Consider the following 18,095-nt stretch of genomic DNA (forward strand, 5'->3'; position numbering starts at 1 on the left):
GGAAGTTGCGGCGCGATGGGGAACGAACGCTGGAAAACCATGGGAGGAGCCTCGCAACTTGAGGACGGGCAGCAGGAGAAATCGCAGGTACGGGGCAGGGGCGGGCGGGGGGCAGCGGGGCAGGAGCCAGCCCGGGGGGTCCAACCGAAGCCCCCCCACCCCGTTCCCCCCAGTAAGCTTTTGTCCCGGTGCAGTCCGGCGGGGTCGGCTGCCCCCCGGCCTCTCCCGTGCGGAGCCCCCCGGGCTGCCTCCCTTCCCCCCCCCCGCCTCGAATTATTGAGTTTGTTTATTGGCAGCCAGTGTCCCCCCCTCACCCTCCAGCGCCGGGGCTGCCCCTCGGCCAGGCAGCGGGCGATGCTCCGGGGCTGCCACACATGCCTCTGATGAACCGCTGCACGTTTTAAACTGCTTAAAAAACCCTTCAAAAGGGATTTGGCATCTCAGCTCCCTGCTGCAGCCGGAGCCGTCCCTCTTGGTTCGGGGACTCCCCGCTGCCCGTCCCTCTCTTACCCTCCAGGAGCCCCCCTGGTTTTTGGGGAGATGCCGGCGTTGCAGTGGGGTGCGGCGAAGCGGTGGCAAAGCGTGCGGCGACGCGGGGGATCTGGCACGTGCCGGAGCCTGTTTGCACAACCCGCCGCACGTGTGCCAGCTCCTCCAGCCCAGCGTGCAGGTAGCGGCCAGCTGCCCGGCCTCCAGCCGCCGAGCGTGCCAGAGCAGGCAGGGAAGTGCAGGCACGGCTGCGTGGCCAGGGCACGCAACTGCCCTGCCTGCACTCTGGGTGCAGGCAGGGTGGGAAGGGAAGGGGTGCGGAGTACGGGCAAGCGTGCCTGGGAAGAGCTAGGGGAAAGCGAGTCTCCGACAGTCTGTGAGTCAAGGGAAGGAGCCAAGCGCTGGCAGCACTTGCCCTCCCTCCGCACCCCAGTGCTGGGTGAGGATGGTGAGGAGCAGCTGGCCCCAGCCATGAGGCCAACTTGCCCCCCAGGTCTTGTCACTTCCCCGTCCCCCTTCCGCCCGCAGCGATGCAGGAAAGGGACTTCTGCCCGACTTCTCCCTTCTGCACACCCTTCTCCAAGCCCTCTTCTCCCCAGTCAGCCCATCCATGCCGAAGGGCTTCCTCACCTCGCTGGAGAGGGGCTGCCCACCTTGAGTGGCACGGGAGGCCCCAGACCCCCCCAAGAGAGAAACCTCGCTCTCCTCTCCCCTTCCCGACAGAGTGCCTCCCTGGCACACAGCCCCTCCGCGCGGGGGTCCGAGCGGTGCCGTCCCGCTGGAACCAGGCTGCCGCTCTCCGCCTGGCTTTGTGCCCGCCATGGCCCCACGGATGAGCTGGGCAGGATGGATCCAGCCCCACCGCCTGTACGGGGCTGCACAACACAGCAGGGGCTCGCGCAGGGGGTCGCGAGGGAGGCACAGATTTGTTGTGCAGCCGGTGCTGGGCTCCCAGCTCGCGTAAGCTCCGGTGGAAACCCGTCCCAGCCCGCCTGCGTGCTCACCCGTGGAGCCAGCTCCGGCGTGCTCGCCAGCCCTCTCCTCTCCTCTCTCCGAGCCGCAGAGCGCACTGTGTAGGAGCGGTAGCAGGCAGGCTTTGGATGACGGAGGAGAGCAGGTAACAGGAGCGAGATTCAGTTCATCAGCCTCTGTGCCTGTGGGGAGCGAGTGAAGTGCCGTGTTAGGAGGGCGCAGGGAGCAGCGGGGTGCGGGGGGGGGTGGCGGGGGTACAGTCCCTGCCCCAGGGCGAGCAGGGAGGGGGGCTGCAGCCCTGCACACAGCTGAGCAGCAGCAGCAGAGCTGGACAGGCAGGGAGACTCGAGAGGGGCAGCAGAGCAGCGCAGGGCGAGCGGCTGGGATGCAAAATGAGTTGCCTGAGCAGCTCTGGAGTGAGCAATGGCTTGGGGGGGTGGGGGGCTGGCTCTTGCTGCCCTGGGGCTCCTTCAGAGGTGTCTTGGGGCTGTGTGGACCCCGGCAGTAAGGTGGGGGTACCTGGACTAAAGTTTGCCCCGGCAGCTGAGCCTGAGCAACGCAAAGCACAGTGTTCACCTGCCTCAGAAGCACAACCGGGGTCCTGGTTCGTACCTGGCTGGGGGCACGGCGCAGGGGTGAGCACCCAGGGCTGCCCGCAATCACTGCCCGCCATCCCACAGTGCGGAGCTTGCCTGGCAAGCCGGCAAAGAGCAGCCGCTTTGGCAGGAGCAAAGGGCCCCTCCTCTCCAAAGAGCATCGCCCACGGCAGAGCTCAGCCTCTCCCGCCACCGCTCTCCGTCCGTGCTCCCCGGGGACCAGCCCACCTCCGGCTCTGCTCCAACTGCCCCGGGAACAATCCGGCTCGTGTCCTTCCCTCCCCGCAGGCTGCGTGTGCTGGAGCTGCCGCCTCCCCACCCAGCACAGCCGTTCGCCTGTCCGGCTGCCTGAGGAGGCTGGGGGACCCTTGGTGGGGGCACGATGGGTGCAAGGCAGCCCACGGGCTGCTCACGCGGCGTGGCCGGGGCACCGAGTACCCAGCACCCACGGGGCATGGTGGCCAAACATAGAGATAGTGCCTGAGCCAGCCAGGGCACGGAGAGCCTGGCTCGGCTTTGCACCAGGAAGGCAGCAGTGCCTCGGTTCCTGGCCGGCGCTCCCTCCCGACCTCCAGTCCCAGCTCCAGAGCAGGTTTGCAAGCGAAGCTCCGCTCGACCCGAGCGCTTCCCAGCCTCGCAGCTTCTCCTCTCTTCAGGGAGGAGTGATTTGGAAACATCGGGACCCCCAGCCCGATGGATGTCCCCAGGGGGACATCAGTAACCAGGGCAGCTGCCACATGGTCAACAGGGAGATCCTGCGGCTGCCTAAAAGCCTTGGCAAGAAGATCCAGGAGCCTGAGGCCGTGCAACGGACAGCAGAAACCCCCGGAGCCACGAGGGCCATGGCGGGGCAGGAGCGTGCGGCAGAGGCATCCGCAGGGCCCCGTGCTGGGAGCTGGGCGTGCAGCTGCAGGGCTGCCGCGCTGGGGGGATTCGGGGGGACCCACACCCCGGTTCGGAGCGTTGCTGGTGCCGCTGGCTGAGTGTTTCCCTCCACTCCCCACTGCAGGTTGCCAGGTAACACAACCTGCCAGCAAAACGCTGTGGGACTTGTAAAGCTGCCACTGCTCGGGATCTCGTGGTTGCAAGCAGAGGTGGTTGAGTGCGAAGGCGGTCGGCCCCCAGTTCCTGCCCCAGTTCCCGGTGCCAGCAGGAGGGCAGCGATGCTGGGGCTTGAAGGCTGGGAAACAGCCGGATGCAGCTCCCGGGCAGCGTTGCAGGATTTTGGTGTGTTAAAGCCCAGAGGGGATTTATGTGGCTGCGGGAACCGAAGCATCGGCTGTGCACAGCTCTACTCCCCAAACCCTTCACACTCAGACGGGTCCCTCAGTCGTTGCAGCCCATCTGTGTGTCCCGTCAGCCACGTTTTGAGCTGGGGACATCAGCATGGTGGGGAGCAGCAGCGTGCAGGACAGGAGGGCGCAGAGCTGGGGAGCTGAAGGTGCTGCCATAGCTGGGACAGTTGTGGGGACATGGTCCCTGCTCACCCTGTGGATCCCAAACCACTCAACCTTGGCCTCCGGTCAGCAGCAATCCCTCCTGTCACTTCTGCACTTGCAGGGTGCTGAGGGACCAGGTCGAGCCCAGGTCCTGGGTGTCCACGTGAGGGTGTCAGCAATGGGCATCTCCCACTTCCATCTGCCACTGTCCTGCTGCTGCTGGTGCTCCTCATGGCCCCGAGCCAGGGCTCTGTGTCTGCAAACACAGGGCAAACTCCTGGACCCTGTGCTTGCCCAAAGCTCCCCTTATTGCCTTTAACACCTTCTTTTAATGCACTCCGAGGGGCTGAGCCCGGGGCTGCCTCGTTACGGAGATCCCTGCAGGGTGGCTTCCCAGTCAGCCCAGCACCGTTTGCATCTCCAGCCTTGCTCCGTGGGCCGGGGAAGAAACCCAGAGCATCCACCCCGGGGCTGGCAGGGCATTCGCGGCCCCCCAGCCCCTGCCCAGCCAGCCCCGCCGCAGCCTCGGTCACCTTAATGCAAATGGTTGCAGGAGCGTGAATGAAATGAAGGGTGCTTGAAGGAAGGTGTCACTCCAGATAGATGTGCACAGGAGGGGACAGGGCCTGGGAAATCTTTGCAGATGCAGCAATTTTCCCCTTGTTTCTGGGGAAAGTAGTCTTTGTCTCTCCGAATCTGCAGCTTTCTGGCAGCCCTGCAATTCCTTGTGACAGCCGTGGCTGGGGTCAGGGGAAAATCACAGCCTCTGTCCTGCAGGTGTAATGAGAAGGGGAGGCAACGGGGGGGGCAGGGGGTTGATGTGGCTGGGTGGCAGCTTGCTCCCTCCGCGCTGACGGCGTTGGCACCTCACGCTTTGCAGGGAGAAAAGGCTCTTGGTGCACATGGAGCAGCTCCCGCAGGCTGAGCCAATGGGTCCCTGCAGCAGCGGAGCTGCTGGATGCGCTCGGGGGGGGGGGGGGCAGAGACCTTTCCCACGGTGACTCCCCATCGCCGGGAGGCTCCGGGCCAGGTCGGAGGGCTTTGGGAGCAACTCTGCTCCCCTCTGGCAGGCAGCGAGGGCACAAGGGGGACAGGGATGTGTAGCCACCCCCCCAGCTGGGAGACATCCTCTGCGAAGTGGTCCCCACGGTGCTCAGGGCAGTGTGGTCCCAACATCGATCCCCAGCCACCCCTGGATCCTCAGCCCCTGCCTTCCCTCGCCTCCTCGCTTTCCCTGCGGTGCCGAGGACACCGGGGATGTTTCTCCCTTTTTCTCCCCATATTTGTGCCCAGGGGCAGCAGGGAGCCCCGCACGCACCTCCCGGGGAGCCGGGGCTGCTCCAGCTGAGTATCACCACCTTAAATAAAACATGCCAGCAGGAGCACGCGGCTGCTGTGCGTTCGCTCTCTTTATTATTTCATACCTCTGGTTCCCAGGCGGGTTTAGCTACTTTGCTTGCTGAGCGCTCGCCTGTGGCCTCCGTGTCCCTGGCAGAGCCGCAGGGTCCCCGGGGTCCTCGTGTCCCTTCCTCTGCCACCATCTCCGTGTCCAGCATCGCCTCCCTCATTGCTGGACCCTGCAAAGCCTGTGAGGGTTTGAACACACCTCTCGGATGAGGGGAAGCGGGATGGATCCATCCGGATGGGTCCTGATGGCATCCGTCTCTCTGTCTGCAGAGGATGAGCTGCGGGTACATCCTGTGCACGGTCCTGCTCTCGGTGGCTGTCCTCCTGGCGGTGACGGTCACGGGGGCCATCCTCTTCATGAACCACTACCACACGCCCGTCACCGAGTCACCCCCTGTAATCAGCACCAACCCTGAGGAGGCCAACGCGCTGGTCACCATTGAGAAAGCCGACAGCTCCCGCATCAACATCTTCATCGACCCCAACTGCCCCGACGCGACGGGCACCTTCGGGCGCCTGGAGGGGCTGCAGACCTCCGTGCTGCGCGCCGTCACCGACCACGACGCCGAGGCCAAGGCCACCAAGAGCCAGCAGAAAGCCCTGCTGGTCACAGTGGCGGACGAGGTGGCCAAGCTGCTGACGCACACCGTGCAGCTGCGTGCCGACTGCGACGGCCTCAAGAAGGGGCACAGCGCCATGGGACAGGAGCTCAGCGCCCTGCAGGGTGAGCAGGGCAGGCTCATCCAGGTGAGCTGGGGCTGGGGGTGCCACACGGTGCTTCTTGGGGACAGACCTGCCCTGTCCCCATGTCCCTGGAGCATGACTGCTTGCAGCCGCTGCCCACGGTGTCCAGGGGAACCTCCGGCAGAAGGAGCTGAGGTTTAAGGCAGGCGCTTGGGAATTGCAAGTTAGGAAGCACAACTTCAGCTCCAGCTCATCAGCCGCCTGCGTCTCGCTGCCAAACCGCCCCGGTGCCGGCAAGCCAGGTGTGCAGCCTCCCACACTGCAGGTCTCCCAGCTCCAGGTCCAGTTTGGGGGCTCTGAGCAGAACCAAGAACAGCACAGGACCATCCGAAGAGCGGTTCATGCAGCCATCAGCCCCCCCTTATTTACAGTCCCCAAAATTTCCCAGCTGATGAACTGTGTTGAAATGTTTACCTGGTATACCGGGGATCTTCCGGGCGTTGTAGCAAGACCCAGGGCAAGGCTGGATGCTCGGCTCTGTGCCCATCCCTCCTGGTGCTCAGCTGTCCGGAGCTGCTCGATCTTCGCTGCTTCGCTTCACTCCCCATCCTGCTGCTTTGCTGCAGCCACCCCACGTCACTTGCCTGACCCAGGTCACCTCGGGGGACAGTGGAGAGCCGGCGGCTGTCTCAGGACACGGCTATTCCTGCTGCCTCCACGATCCCGTCCCCTTGCCCAGAGATGCTCTTTATCCCGCGGGGTGGCGGCACTGACGCACCCAGGTTCGGGGATTTCTCAGCCCCGACGGCAATAAGCGCTGTCTGGACCCTGACCTCGGGCCAAAAAGCACCGGAGATGCTGTATGGGACCTGCTGTGGCTTTTACGTCCCCATCTGACCCCCACCAGCCCATAATCTGGCAGGGAGCGTTGCTGCCCACAGGCGCTTGGGGAGCCATGGGAGCGGGCAGAGCATCCCCGCAGTGGGGTGGTGGTGGGGCTGGGCGGTGGAAGGGGTTTAACCACGTTTAACCTTGTCCCTCTTAACATGTCCGCCACCCACAGCTGCTCTCAGAGAGCCAGACCAACATGGCTCGGCTGGTGAGCTCCGTCAGCGACGTCCTGGAAACGCTGCAGAAGGAACGTGGCGGCGCCCGGCCCCGGCTCAAGGCTGACCTGCAGCGAGCGTCGGCCAGGGGAGCACGGCCCCGGGGCTGCTCCAACGGTGAGACGGTGTCCCCATCGGTCCCCGGGGAGAGGGATGTGCCTGGGGCTGCTCTCAGCAGGTCTCTGCCTAAGAAGAAGGGAGGAAGACAACCAGCCTGGAGAAGGGATTTAATACGGTGGGGGGGTGGCAAGGAGTTGGGAGAGATGGGGCAGGAGGAAGATGGGAAGTTGTGTTCTAGAAGGTGTGTTTCTCACTGTGCGGCCCCCAGTTGTCCATAAACCAGCCTGCAAAGCCAGCACAAAAGCCACTTTGCACCCCTGCAGACCTACCTGTTCCCCACGCAGACATAGCTGGGGCAAAATCAGAGAGGGAAGTGATCGTTCCCCTTCGTTTGGGTGCAGACAGCAGCGCTGCACGGGACTCAGAATAAACAGTCACATTCATCATCATTTGGTTAAGATGAAGCTGAGTAAGACTGTCCCGGTGCCACGAGCACGTGCCCACACTCTGCCTGCAGCTGCCTCCAGGCATCAGCTCCCTTCTCCCCAGCTGGGTCCCAGCCCTCCCTCGCCGTCCCACGGGGACATGGAGTCGGTCCCTGCCAGCTGCCGGCGGGGAGTCCCCACGGTGGCCGCGTCCCCCCCCCGCCGGGCACCGCTCGCCCTGAGCGTCGGAGGAGAAAGGAGGGAAAGAACAAGGCAGCACTGAGCCGCCAACTAGAGCTGGCAGCAAGGTTCAGAGCCTGAAAGAAATGGCAAGACATTAAATTAGAACATTAATTAACCAGCTTTCCTCTCGTCCCACCCCATCCCAATGCCACACTGCAGGCTCCCGGCCCCGAGACTGCTTTGACATCTATACGAGCGGACAGCAAGAGGATGGGATTTACTCCATCTTCCCCATGCACTATCCCTCCGGCTTCCAGGTCTACTGCGACATGACGACTGACGGGGGTGGCTGGACGGTAAGCTGCTGCCGTGCTGGGGGCCACCGGGCGATGCCACCGCCGGCTACGGGCTGTCCCCACGCCGGGATGCTGGGGGTGGGACACGTCACTCTCAGCGCTTGGACGTGTCATTGGGATGGGGGGATAAATGCTAACGGGGTCTGGCTGCGCACAGGGTGCCCAGAGCCATGGGGAAGCAGGCGAACAGGTTTGAGCGTGTTATGTGTGCCGCAGCATCGGCAGAGCTGATCCCGGTGGCCCTGCCCTGGGCTGGCGGAGCTTGGCTGGAGCTGGAGGGTGGTTTCGGGGGGGGGAGCCGGGTGCCAGGGCTGGAGTTCATCCTTGGTAGGGCTGGTGCCCAGCTGGGGCACAGCGTAGCTGCGTTGTGCCATGGGGTGAATGACTGTGCTTTGCCCTATCCTTGTGGTCCTGGTGAGCTGGTGCCAGGGCTCAGGACAGACCCCAAATCCTGGTCAGGAGAGACCCCAAATCCAGCGGTTTTTGCCTCGTCTAACACAGGGGTGCCCGGGGCAGCGCCGGTGCCATGCTGATTCACTCGCTCCCCGGCCGCCCTGTCCAATTCACTTTGCTGTGGCGGCTGCAACAGCCCTGTAATCACAGTAATGGGGGAAGGGAGCGGGGGGACGGGGGGCACGGTGCTGGCAGCCCCAAGCCTGGAGACCTCCTTTGCCCTGGGGGTCCCTTGGGTGCCGGTGGCCCCTACCCAGGGGGGCATCGCTCGGGGTGCTGGCAGGGCAGCGAGGGGGCCCAGGGAGGCAGCGGGGGGCCCAGGGGAGGGGTGGGCAGGCAGCCGCTTCCCTGAGGACATGCTGGGTGAGCCGAGCCGGCCAGTGCCCCTCCAGCTGGGTGCTCTAGGAAACAAATCCCCACGATCTGATTCTCCTAAGCAGCTTTGAGCAGTGCCAGGAGGGAGCTTAGCCCCCCTGCCCTTGGGGGGGCTGATGAGCCTTTGGCCTTGGTCTACCCAGAGCCCACCCCAGGCGGGAGCAACCTGTCGTGCGCAGGTCGGTACCAGCAGCTCCAGCCGGGAAACTGAGGCACAGCACAGCCCTGGGTACCCCACCTCCTGGGGGGCTCACAGAGGGAAAGGCAGGGGGGACCCCACTTGCTCCCCAGGGTGGGGAGGGTCCTTGCAAACCCCGTGCACAGCCTCCGCCAGCTCCAGCCATGCTCAAGCACCGCCTGAAGAGCAGCCCAAGGTGATTAGCGAGACACTCAGAGGCTTATTTAAAGCTGCTGCAGCCCGGAGGGCTCTGGCTGGGTTGGGGGCGAAGCAAATGATTTTACACCCGGCAGCATCGAGGGCTCCGGCAGCATCGAGGGCTCCGGCAGCAGGGCCAGTACGGTGGTGCCTGCAGCACCACAGCCAGGCAGCACCCAGCTCTGCCCTGCCACGACTGGGGCAGAGGAACCAAACCGGGTGCCGAACCCCAGCATTCTGGAACCGGGCGCATCCAGAGCGGGGCTGAGGGTGCTCGCCCCCAGACTCCCATTTCTTGTGGCTACTCTGCAGCGCAGGGTCCCAAACATACCTTGAGCCCCCCAGGGTGGTGGTGGTGGGGTGTCTCAGCCGCCTCCTGTGGGGCTGGGGACACGGAGGGAGTCCCTGGGGCACTGACTCAGCCAGGCTCCAGGTAAGCCATGGCACAGCTGAGCATCGTGGTGCAGAGCTGGGGAAATTTCCCTCCCCTCCTCCTCTGGAGTGATTACTCCTGACATTTGGGCTTATTTGCATGTGGGTGGGTGGGTGGAAGCGATGGCAGCAGCTGAATCAATTTTGACTTGGGAGCTGCTGAGCTAAGCCTTAGCCTGCATGGACGGCTTAGAGACCACGGGAACGGGGGAAGAGCCACCCTGATGCCCCACTGGGGAGAAACCCACCTGGGGTTACTCACCAGGTGCTGCTCAGCACTCCCCTGTCCCCATGGCATGATTTGCAGTGTCACCCTGTCCCCTTGCCAGAGGCAGGGTCACTGGTCGTTCCCCATCCCCTTCGTGGGGAAGGCTGAGCAAGGCACAGCCCTTGCCGGACCAACGCCTCTCCTCCCCACGGCGGCTGCATCCAGCCCGGGGCAGTCGAAGTCCCCTGTGCTGTGTGAGCGACTGCAGCTCTGGGGCTGTTTGCTGCCTGTTTTGCATAGTCAAAAAGCAGAGATCCGGCAGAGAGGGCAGCCAGCATCAGTGTCCATGCAGGGCAGAGTGACACGAAGGCAAAGAAATGTGGGAGGGAAGAGCTGGGGAGTCCCCCGCACACCCCCCCAGTCTATTTTGTCCCCCCGTGGTCCTGCCCACCAGCAGTGGGGCCATGTTTGCAGCCAGCTGGGCTGTGGGTCTGGGTCAGTGCCTGCTGGTGCCAACGGGAGCATCCACGTCCCGTGCTCAGCGCTGACTTTAATTGCAGCGACTCCCTCGTGCAGACCCAAGCCTTGCGGCAGCGACGAGCTGCAGCCGTGTAATTGCCCACCCTGACCCTGGCTCCCCCCCTTTGACGCTCACCTCTGGCACTTTATTAAAGTAATAACAGGGTGACAGAGGGCACGGGAGTCTTGGCATCCCAGGAGACCTGAAAAAGTTGCCTCTTCATCTGCTGTTGTGTTGAGAAGTCTTTGCAAATGCCCCGTGCTCCTCCTGGTACCCCTGAGCCTCCATCACTGCCCAGCTGGGGCAAAACCCCCCGGGATCAGCATCTTGGCCCTGTAAGCAACAGTGTCACGATGGCTCCGGCCACCTCAGCATCAGTTTCCATGTACAGCACGTATCGTGAAGTCGTGGGAAAGCCAAAAGATGTGGAAGAAAAGGCTGTGCCAGCAGGACAAGGGCCGTGGTGAAGCTTCAGCTTCACAGGCACCTGCGGCCCCAGGGACGGCTTCGCCCAGCCCGCTCATCACCCGCCGGAGGGGTGCCAGCACGGGCTGGGGGTTTGAACACACCGATGCATTTACACATGGGCTGGGATCAGCTGAAGGCAGTGGTTGAGCTGAGCCCAGGGAGATGCGTGCTGGTTCCAAAAGACGTGATTTATGTGTTGCCACAAATGAGGACGAGATGCTTCTGCTGGCGGGGAGAGGCGGGAGCGGCCGGGTCCCCAGGACAGGCAGCACTGCCGGCTGTGGTGTTCGCAGGCGATCGCACGGCATTGGCACGTCCCGGACCGGCTCCCGTTACGCTCCACGTTTGTCTTGTCTGTGGCTGAACCCGAAGAGGTCTCCCCGCTGTGATGGGGGCTCAGAGGAACGCCGCAGGGCTGGGGCTGTGGGGTCTGTGCCATGGCTGCCAAAAACCTGACCGGGACCTCAAGCGCTGCGGTGGCAGAAAAGTGATGACCGAGCATCTGCCCAGGCTGCGGCTGTGGTGGGGTTTTGAGCCCTCTGGGGGCTTGGGGGGGGGGGGGCTGGCATCAGGGGGCTGCGGGGAGAGGGAGCAGAGCCCTCCCTCACTGCCAACACCACAGCAGGCACAGGCTGGCTCTCCCACTTTTCTCTGTTTTTAACCCATTTTTCTGGGTTAGTGCCTTTGCAGGAGCCTGTCTCTGCCCCACAAGCTCAGCGTGACCGGGAGAGGCAGAAAGCGGGGGAGATAAATATTTCAGCCTTGCCTTTAAAGAAGGGAAGGAAATCCTTTTTGCTTAAGATGGGCTGATGCATATTTGATGAGGAAGAAAAGAGCAGCAAGGCAGGGCTGGGAGCGTGGCAGCGAGCCTGTGGGTCACCCGCACACGCAGCATCCCAGTGCAGGCAGCATCCCGGCACAGGGGGGCAAGGAGGAGGCTCCCACGTCCTTGCCCGCATACGGGAGAGGTGGGTGGGTGAAGCACGAGGAGGGACCATCTATGAGAGATGATGTAGATGGAGCAGGAGACCCAGGACGACACGGAACCTCCAGCACCCATCAGCCTTTCCGAACCAGTTTCAAGCCCCTTGGGGCCAAGCCCGGTGGGCAGCAGAGCACCAAGGGCTCCTCCGGCACCCGGGGTGATTGCCGAGCCGTGCTGAGGCTGAGCCAACGGAGACGTGCCCCGCACGCGTCCCTGGGCACCGCTCAGGCAATTGGCCTATTTACAACCGCGGGTCAAAGCCGATTAAGAGGGAGCATTGGTGCTGCCTCCGCCGCCTTCCCTGCGTGGCAGCGCTGGAGCCGACGTCGGCCGGGGAAAATCAGCTTCGGGCCCCCGTCCAGCCACGCCATCCCCCCTCTCCCAGCAAGCCTGAAGAAAGCCCCTTTAAACGGGCTTAACCGCAGCTTCTCAAGTGCTCAACGCAGGGATAAAAATTAAGGCTCTAATTCTAGAAGGTAAGTACAGCAGGATCAGAGCCGTGTCGTGCCGAGGAGCGCGCCGGAGCCTGTGCCAGGCATCCCTAGCCCCAAAAAGTGCCTGTCTGGTGAAGGGCAAAACAACATGAAGTTCATGATCTGGCTCTGCTTTGCGTGCCAGGATGAAACCCCGCACGTGCCTTTGGAGGAGGGCAGGAGCAGCTGGGGGAGGCTGCGAAGGAGCATCCCCGCGGTGGAGCAAAGCACGGCGGCTTCCCAGCTGGTCCAGGGGGTCTGTGGCGTTGCCCGAGCCTGGGACACTGGAAATGGGGTGAATGGGCTCAGCGGCACGGCCCAGCCCTGCAGACGGGGTGCTCTGGCCCCTTGGCTGCTGGCCCACGGCACGGCTGTTCCTAAATCGCCGAGCGCCCTGTCGTGTGTCCCCCCCGCAGCCATGGGAGCGTGGCACTTGGTGGCAATTGGGCAGGCTGGCTGAGCCAAGTTTAATGCAATTAATCCAGAGCTGGAGGCTTAATTAAGTTCAATGTGTTGAACGCGGAGCAGTATTTCTGGATCATTGTCAATAAATCAAACCCGAAACTATGGATAAAAGGGGATGAAACGCACAGGGCACGACATGCCGATGAGCAGATGGGAGAGGAAAAGGGAAAGGCTCCGAGGAGAAAAGCCGCACTGAGCCCTGGGGATCTGGCTGGGATCCGGGGGCTCTGCGGGAGTCAGGATGGTCGGTGCCCCACAATTAATTTCTCTGGGAGACTAACGAGGCCGTCACAGGAACGATGCTTGATCATGGGGCAGCTGCCCAGGAGAGAGCAGTTTTACACGGCACCGACCATCCCGACGTTTGCAGGATGACTGCCTGGGCAGCACGCGCTGCGGGGACACACCTCCAGTCATGCCGTCTGTCCGTCCGTCCCTCTGCTCCCACGTGCCGTCGCAGAGCCCAGGCTGTTCCGACCCAGGTCGGGGGGGGGGTGCTCACCCCTCCTGGGGCACCGACCACCTTCCCGCAGGATCACACCGCAGGTTTCCCAAGCTCTGCTCCCTTTTCCAGGCAGTGTTTTATCTGAACCAACTCACCCATCCCCAGGAGCTGGCAGATAATGATCCGGCATTTCCCTGGGGACCTGCTCACCGCCGTCCCTGTGTAATTACTGAGTTGAAAGGGTTTAATTTGCGCCCACATCTAATAAGGCAGCAGCAGGGAGGGGTGGGCAGAATGGTGGGGAGCAGGGGGGCTGGCCAGGGTGCGCAGACTCCAAGAAGCCCCACGACTGATGCCCCGCATGTCTCCCCAGGTGTTTCAGCGGCGGGAGGACGGCTCCGTGAACTTTTTCCGCGGCTGGGAAGCCTATCGGGATGGCTTCGGGAAGCTGACGGGAGAGCACTGGTTAGGTGCGTGGGGATGGCGGTGCCTCCTCCTGGGTGGGCTGGCAAAGTCTGCGTCCCCCCGGCAGCCGCGGGGAGGTCCGGGGTTTCCTTTGCAAAGGAAAGGACACCGAGAGCCCCTTGGCCAACACACGGCCTAGGAGTGACGGCCCAGGCAGACGGGGAGGGGACCGGGCGGCTGCAGAGGGGCTTGGAAGTGATGGGGCCGTTGGCCTGCGAGCTGAGCAAGGGCTGGAGGGTGGGAACCGCTGCCCGTCCTGCCCCAAACCCCCTCCCCAGGGACCCCTGGCCACCCTGTTCCCACCGGGGTCCCTGCACTTGCCCCCTCCCTCCCGCTGCAGGGCTGAAGCGGATCCACGTGCTGACGGTGCAGGGCAGCTACGAGCTCCGCATCGACCTGGAGGACTTCGACAACGGCACCGCCTTCGCCCACTATGGCAGCTTCGGTGTGGGGCTCTTCTCCGTCGATCCCGAGGAGGACGGGTACCCCATCTCCATCGCCGACTACTCGGGGACGGCAGGTAGGGTGGTGGTGTGGGGGGATGCGCGTGGCCCCATGGGGCACGGGGAGCCCATGGCCACCAAAGCCCCTCGCTTGGGTGTTGGCGGTCTCGTCCAGCACTGGCGGCAGCGCCGGCTGCATCCCCGCAGCCACGGGAAGCTGGAGGCAGGAGAGGGGCTGCAGCTGGATGTTTGCAGGGTGGGTGACCCCAAGTGCCCAGGGAGCCCCCCGGGGTGGGAGACGATTCGAGGGCAGGGTGAGAGGCAGGAAAGGGCTCATCATGGCTCCTTACCCCCCTGGCAGGCGACTCCTTCCTGAAGCACAACGGGATGAAGTTCACCACCAAGGACCTGGACAACGACCACTCGGAGAACAACTGTGCGGCTTTCTACCATGGCGCCTGGTGGTACCGCAACTGCCACACCTCCAACCTCAATGGGCAGTACCTCAAGGGCCACCACAGCTCCTATGCCGATGGCATCGAGTGGTCTTCCTGGACCGGCTGGCAGTACTCCCTCAAGTTCACCGAGATGAAGATCCGGCCCATCCGGGAGGAGAATTAGCTGGATGGCACGAGCCCCCCTGCACCCCGTGCCCAGCCCCCTGCCCTTCCCCACCATCCCGCAGTCCTGTCCCCCCCCGCCATCCTCCCCTAAGGGCCAGCCTGTCTTTAGGGGAGTGCCTGCCCCCAGGGAGGGCGGTTTTCGCTCCTGGGTGCCCATGGACATCACCAGACCTTTGCTCCCGCTGCTGTGGCTCCCCTGCAGCCAAAATGGTCTCCTGGCCAGAGCGTGACCCATGGCCAGTGCTCACAGCTACAGCAGAGAGGGCAGCGGGATGCGGGAATTTGGGGAGTGGTACCCAGCGGGGTTGGGCAAGGAGGAGAAGGGGCTGCCTGGAGGGAGGGAGGGATGCAGCAGCCCAGGCAGGCTGGGCACCTCTGCTCATCTCTGCCACAAGCACAGACACTCGGCAGCAGCCTCGCCAAGCTGGCAAGGGACTGGCAGACACTCGCTGTGGGGAGCCCCAAGCCCCACGCAGCCCCCAGGACTGGGACAAGGCTGCTGCTCTGCGGTTCCAGCTCACCCCATGGTGCTACTGGGGACAGGGAGGGCTCGGCTGGGTGGCAGCCCATGCAGATGCCTGACCGTGCCAGCACATCCTTCTCTGGTCTGTAAACGCTCGCCTCTGCCCCTGCAAGAGCAATGCAGCTGGAAGGGGACAACTATGAACTCCTTCATCCCTGTCCTGGCTCCTGGAGCCTCCCAGCAGGTCGGGACACCCCAAGGCAAGCCAGCACGGTGCTGCGAGGACGCACACTCAGAACCGAGCGTGGCACGCAGCTGTTTTGGCAGCGCTGGGGAAATGGGAAGCACAGCAAGGAGGAGGAGGCGAGGAAGGCTCGCTTCCCAGCATGGCTCTGCCAGCATTTTGTAGCTCCTCCCTCCCAACCAGACCCGCTCAGACTCACGGTGGACTTTTGCCATCCAAAAGCTGTGACCTTTCCTGAAACCCTTGGCTTTGGACAGCACGCCTGCGTGACCCCAGGCGAGCCCCCTCCGCTCGCTCCCCGCCTGGGAACCGCATTCGTTTCCACCCAAGATGAGCCACGCTCTGGCTCGGCACCTGCAGATAGTCAAAGCCTTTCATTTCTTCAAATCTCATTAAGGTTTTGCAAAAAGAAGCCCCGAGTGGGGCTTAGCATCTGCAGGGCCCTGATAACGGGGCGGCAGGCGGTGCCTCACGCCGGCTGACCCGAGGAGGAGCTGCCACGGGGTGCGGGGCTGACATCTCCCACTGGCTCCCCAGAAGGACTCAAATGGGGGGGTTTGTCCACAAAAAAAAAAAAAACCAAAACCAATTAGAACCAAGCCTGAGTAGGCTGTATAGGAACAGGGAGGGGAGGGGGACAGCCAGGACCCTGCCATCCTTTACATGATTTTCTGCCTGTGCTACAGCAGCAATGGGGAGCAGAGCCCCCATCCCCGGCCCCAGGAAACACACTGTCGGATGGACAGACTGCCCAAGGAGGGGAGGAAAGCTCCTGCCGTCCCCGTTTCCAGGGGGGGCTTAAGGCACGGGAAGATCAAAGGCTCATCTTCCCGGCTGCGGCAGATTTGTACTTTCCTGTGTGCTTCTCTTTGTTTTTTTAAAGCCTTCACCACCTCGGATGCTGTGCGCTGGACAAGCCCTTTTGCCTGCCAGGGTCCCCATCTGTTTGTCCTGCTGGGGAAATGGGGATGCATTGGGGATCACCGCAGCTTTCCCCTCTGCTAGAGACGTTCCTTGGAGCCCTTGGGTGAGGATGAGCTCCGAGTGCAGGCACCAGCTCTGCCCCCTCCGTCCCTGCCCAGAGCAGCCGGCCAGGCTGGCTTTCTCGAGCGATGGGATTTGGGGAGCTCAGTGGTGGCATTTCCCAGCCAGCACAAGCTCAGGAGACCCCAGCATCTCCCGAGGGGCTTCCCGCACCCTGCCAGACCCCTCTGGAAAGGGTCCCACGCAGGCAGGGAGCACGGTACCTGTCTTTACTTTTTGTTCAGTTATTTCAGTGGATTAGCTGTAGCTGGGTTTTCTAGCACTTGCCTTCCGGACAGGGCGGCACACAGAGCCATGTGCCCCGGGCGGGAAGGCTCGTCCCCTCCCTGGACCCCCCCAACAGTGTTTTCCCTGGGGAGGGAACGTTGTACATGCAGTTTGTCGGTAGCACACCCTTGTGTAACTGTCACCCAGGACTCCCTAATGACTTTGTTTTGACTTGCACGAGAGGTATTTAATCCATCCCGAGACGCAGGATTTCCCAGGATTATTCCCGAGAGCGCACGCATCGCTCTGCGGCCCCGGATTAGCCTAAACCCGTCCATGGTGACACCTCCCCAGGGAGGGGTGGGCAGGGGCGGCCGGGGGTCCAGGACCTGGCCACGTACCTTCCCGGCAGAGCCCTGGACCGGGTCGTGGTGTGTAGCAGTGCCGTGAAGTCTAGGTCGTGTGTGAGTGGTGTCCAACGCTGTACATGTGGACTTTCTAAACTCCTTAATAAAAGGAACTCATCGTTAGCTGGCGTGTCGTCAGCTGTACCCACGGCGCGGTGCGGGGACGTTGCCGGAGGAACCTGCCGTGGGACCTCGGGGTGGCAGGTCTGGGTGCTGAGGGGACCCGCTCCCCCCTGCCTGCGCTGATGGGCAGAGCCGAGCGATGCCCCCGGCCCCTTCCTGCTGAGCAGCGGGGTGCTGCCCACCCCACACCCTGCCCCAGGCCAGAGCCGGGAGGGGACAGCTGAGCGTCAGGCGCTGGGGACCACGCTTTAGCACGGGTGGCCGAGGACAGGGGACGCACTCAGGATTGTCCATGTGGGCCCAGTCCCTGCGCAGGTCTGGGGGTGCCTGTGCACCCCACCACACTTGCACGCACGTCTGGGACCCCAACAGCCGCACACGGCGTGCGCCAGCCAAGGGGGCGGGGGACACTCGTGCCCCTGGACGAGACCCTTCCTCCCACCAGCATCGCCACCAGCTGCCGGTGACTCAAGGCCAGCTCCAGCACGCTGCGCACCCGGCCTCTCCTCCAAATGAGGTGGCAAACGAAGGAGGCGCGTTAATCAGCGGTGGTGCTGCACTCCCATTGTGGCGGCTCGGCCAGCCCCCGTCCCCCTCTCCAGCCCCCTCCCCGCCGGGATCCCAGCCTCTGCTCTGTGCAGCCACAGCCCCGCGAGCCGACCACACACTCGAGGGGTGACACGGCAATTAGCGATGGCGGGTATTTAACGGTGGGTGAAGCGGGCTGGCCAGCTCAGTCTGGGCACGATCTCGGAGTGACACGGAGCAGGGCCAGGGCAGGCGGCACTGGGGCATCGCCCGAGACGGAGAGGTGAGTCGCTGGCGGCCGTCTGTGTGTCTGTCTGTCTGTCTTCCCCCTGTGCCTGCATTGCACCCTGCCTCGACAGGCAGCGCAGCCAGCCAGGAGGTGAAGGCTGGTGGGAGGCAGCTGGGGGCAGCAGGCAGGGCTGGGCAGGGCACCCACCAACACCCACCAGCCCCTGGAACGGGACTGGGCAGCACCGATTGCTGGTGCTGGGAAGGTGCTCCCTGCTCTGGCTGCACCCAGCAATTTGGCTCCACGACGGACAACCGGGTGCAAAAGGGGAGAGCGCAGAGTGGCGGCAAGGTGTGAACGAGGCAGGGAGCACCCCAAAGCACAGCCCACGGGTCGGGGGGT

At 63.6% G+C, this 18,095-nt stretch overlaps 1 protein-coding gene across 1 annotated transcript; it reads left to right on the top strand.

Annotated features, from left to right (window-relative positions):
• FIBCD1 (fibrinogen C domain containing 1) lies at positions 1 to 16,936 on the top strand. The gene is made up of 7 exons (XM_075772356.1): positions 1 to 87; positions 5,174 to 5,650; positions 6,651 to 6,810; positions 7,581 to 7,717; positions 13,291 to 13,387; positions 13,723 to 13,902; positions 14,187 to 16,936. The coding sequence occupies exons 1-7, from the start codon at positions 16 to 18 to the stop codon at positions 14,444 to 14,446; spliced, it is 1,383 nt and encodes a 460-aa protein (XP_075628471.1). The 5' UTR covers positions 1 to 15; the 3' UTR covers positions 14,447 to 16,936.
• The last annotated feature ends 1,159 nt before the right edge of the window (positions 16,937 to 18,095 follow it).

Source organism: Balearica regulorum, chromosome 20 (assembly GCF_011004875.1).
Source record: "Balearica regulorum gibbericeps isolate bBalReg1 chromosome 20, bBalReg1.pri, whole genome shotgun sequence".
Classification (NCBI taxonomy): domain Eukaryota; kingdom Metazoa; phylum Chordata; class Aves; order Gruiformes; family Gruidae; genus Balearica; species Balearica regulorum.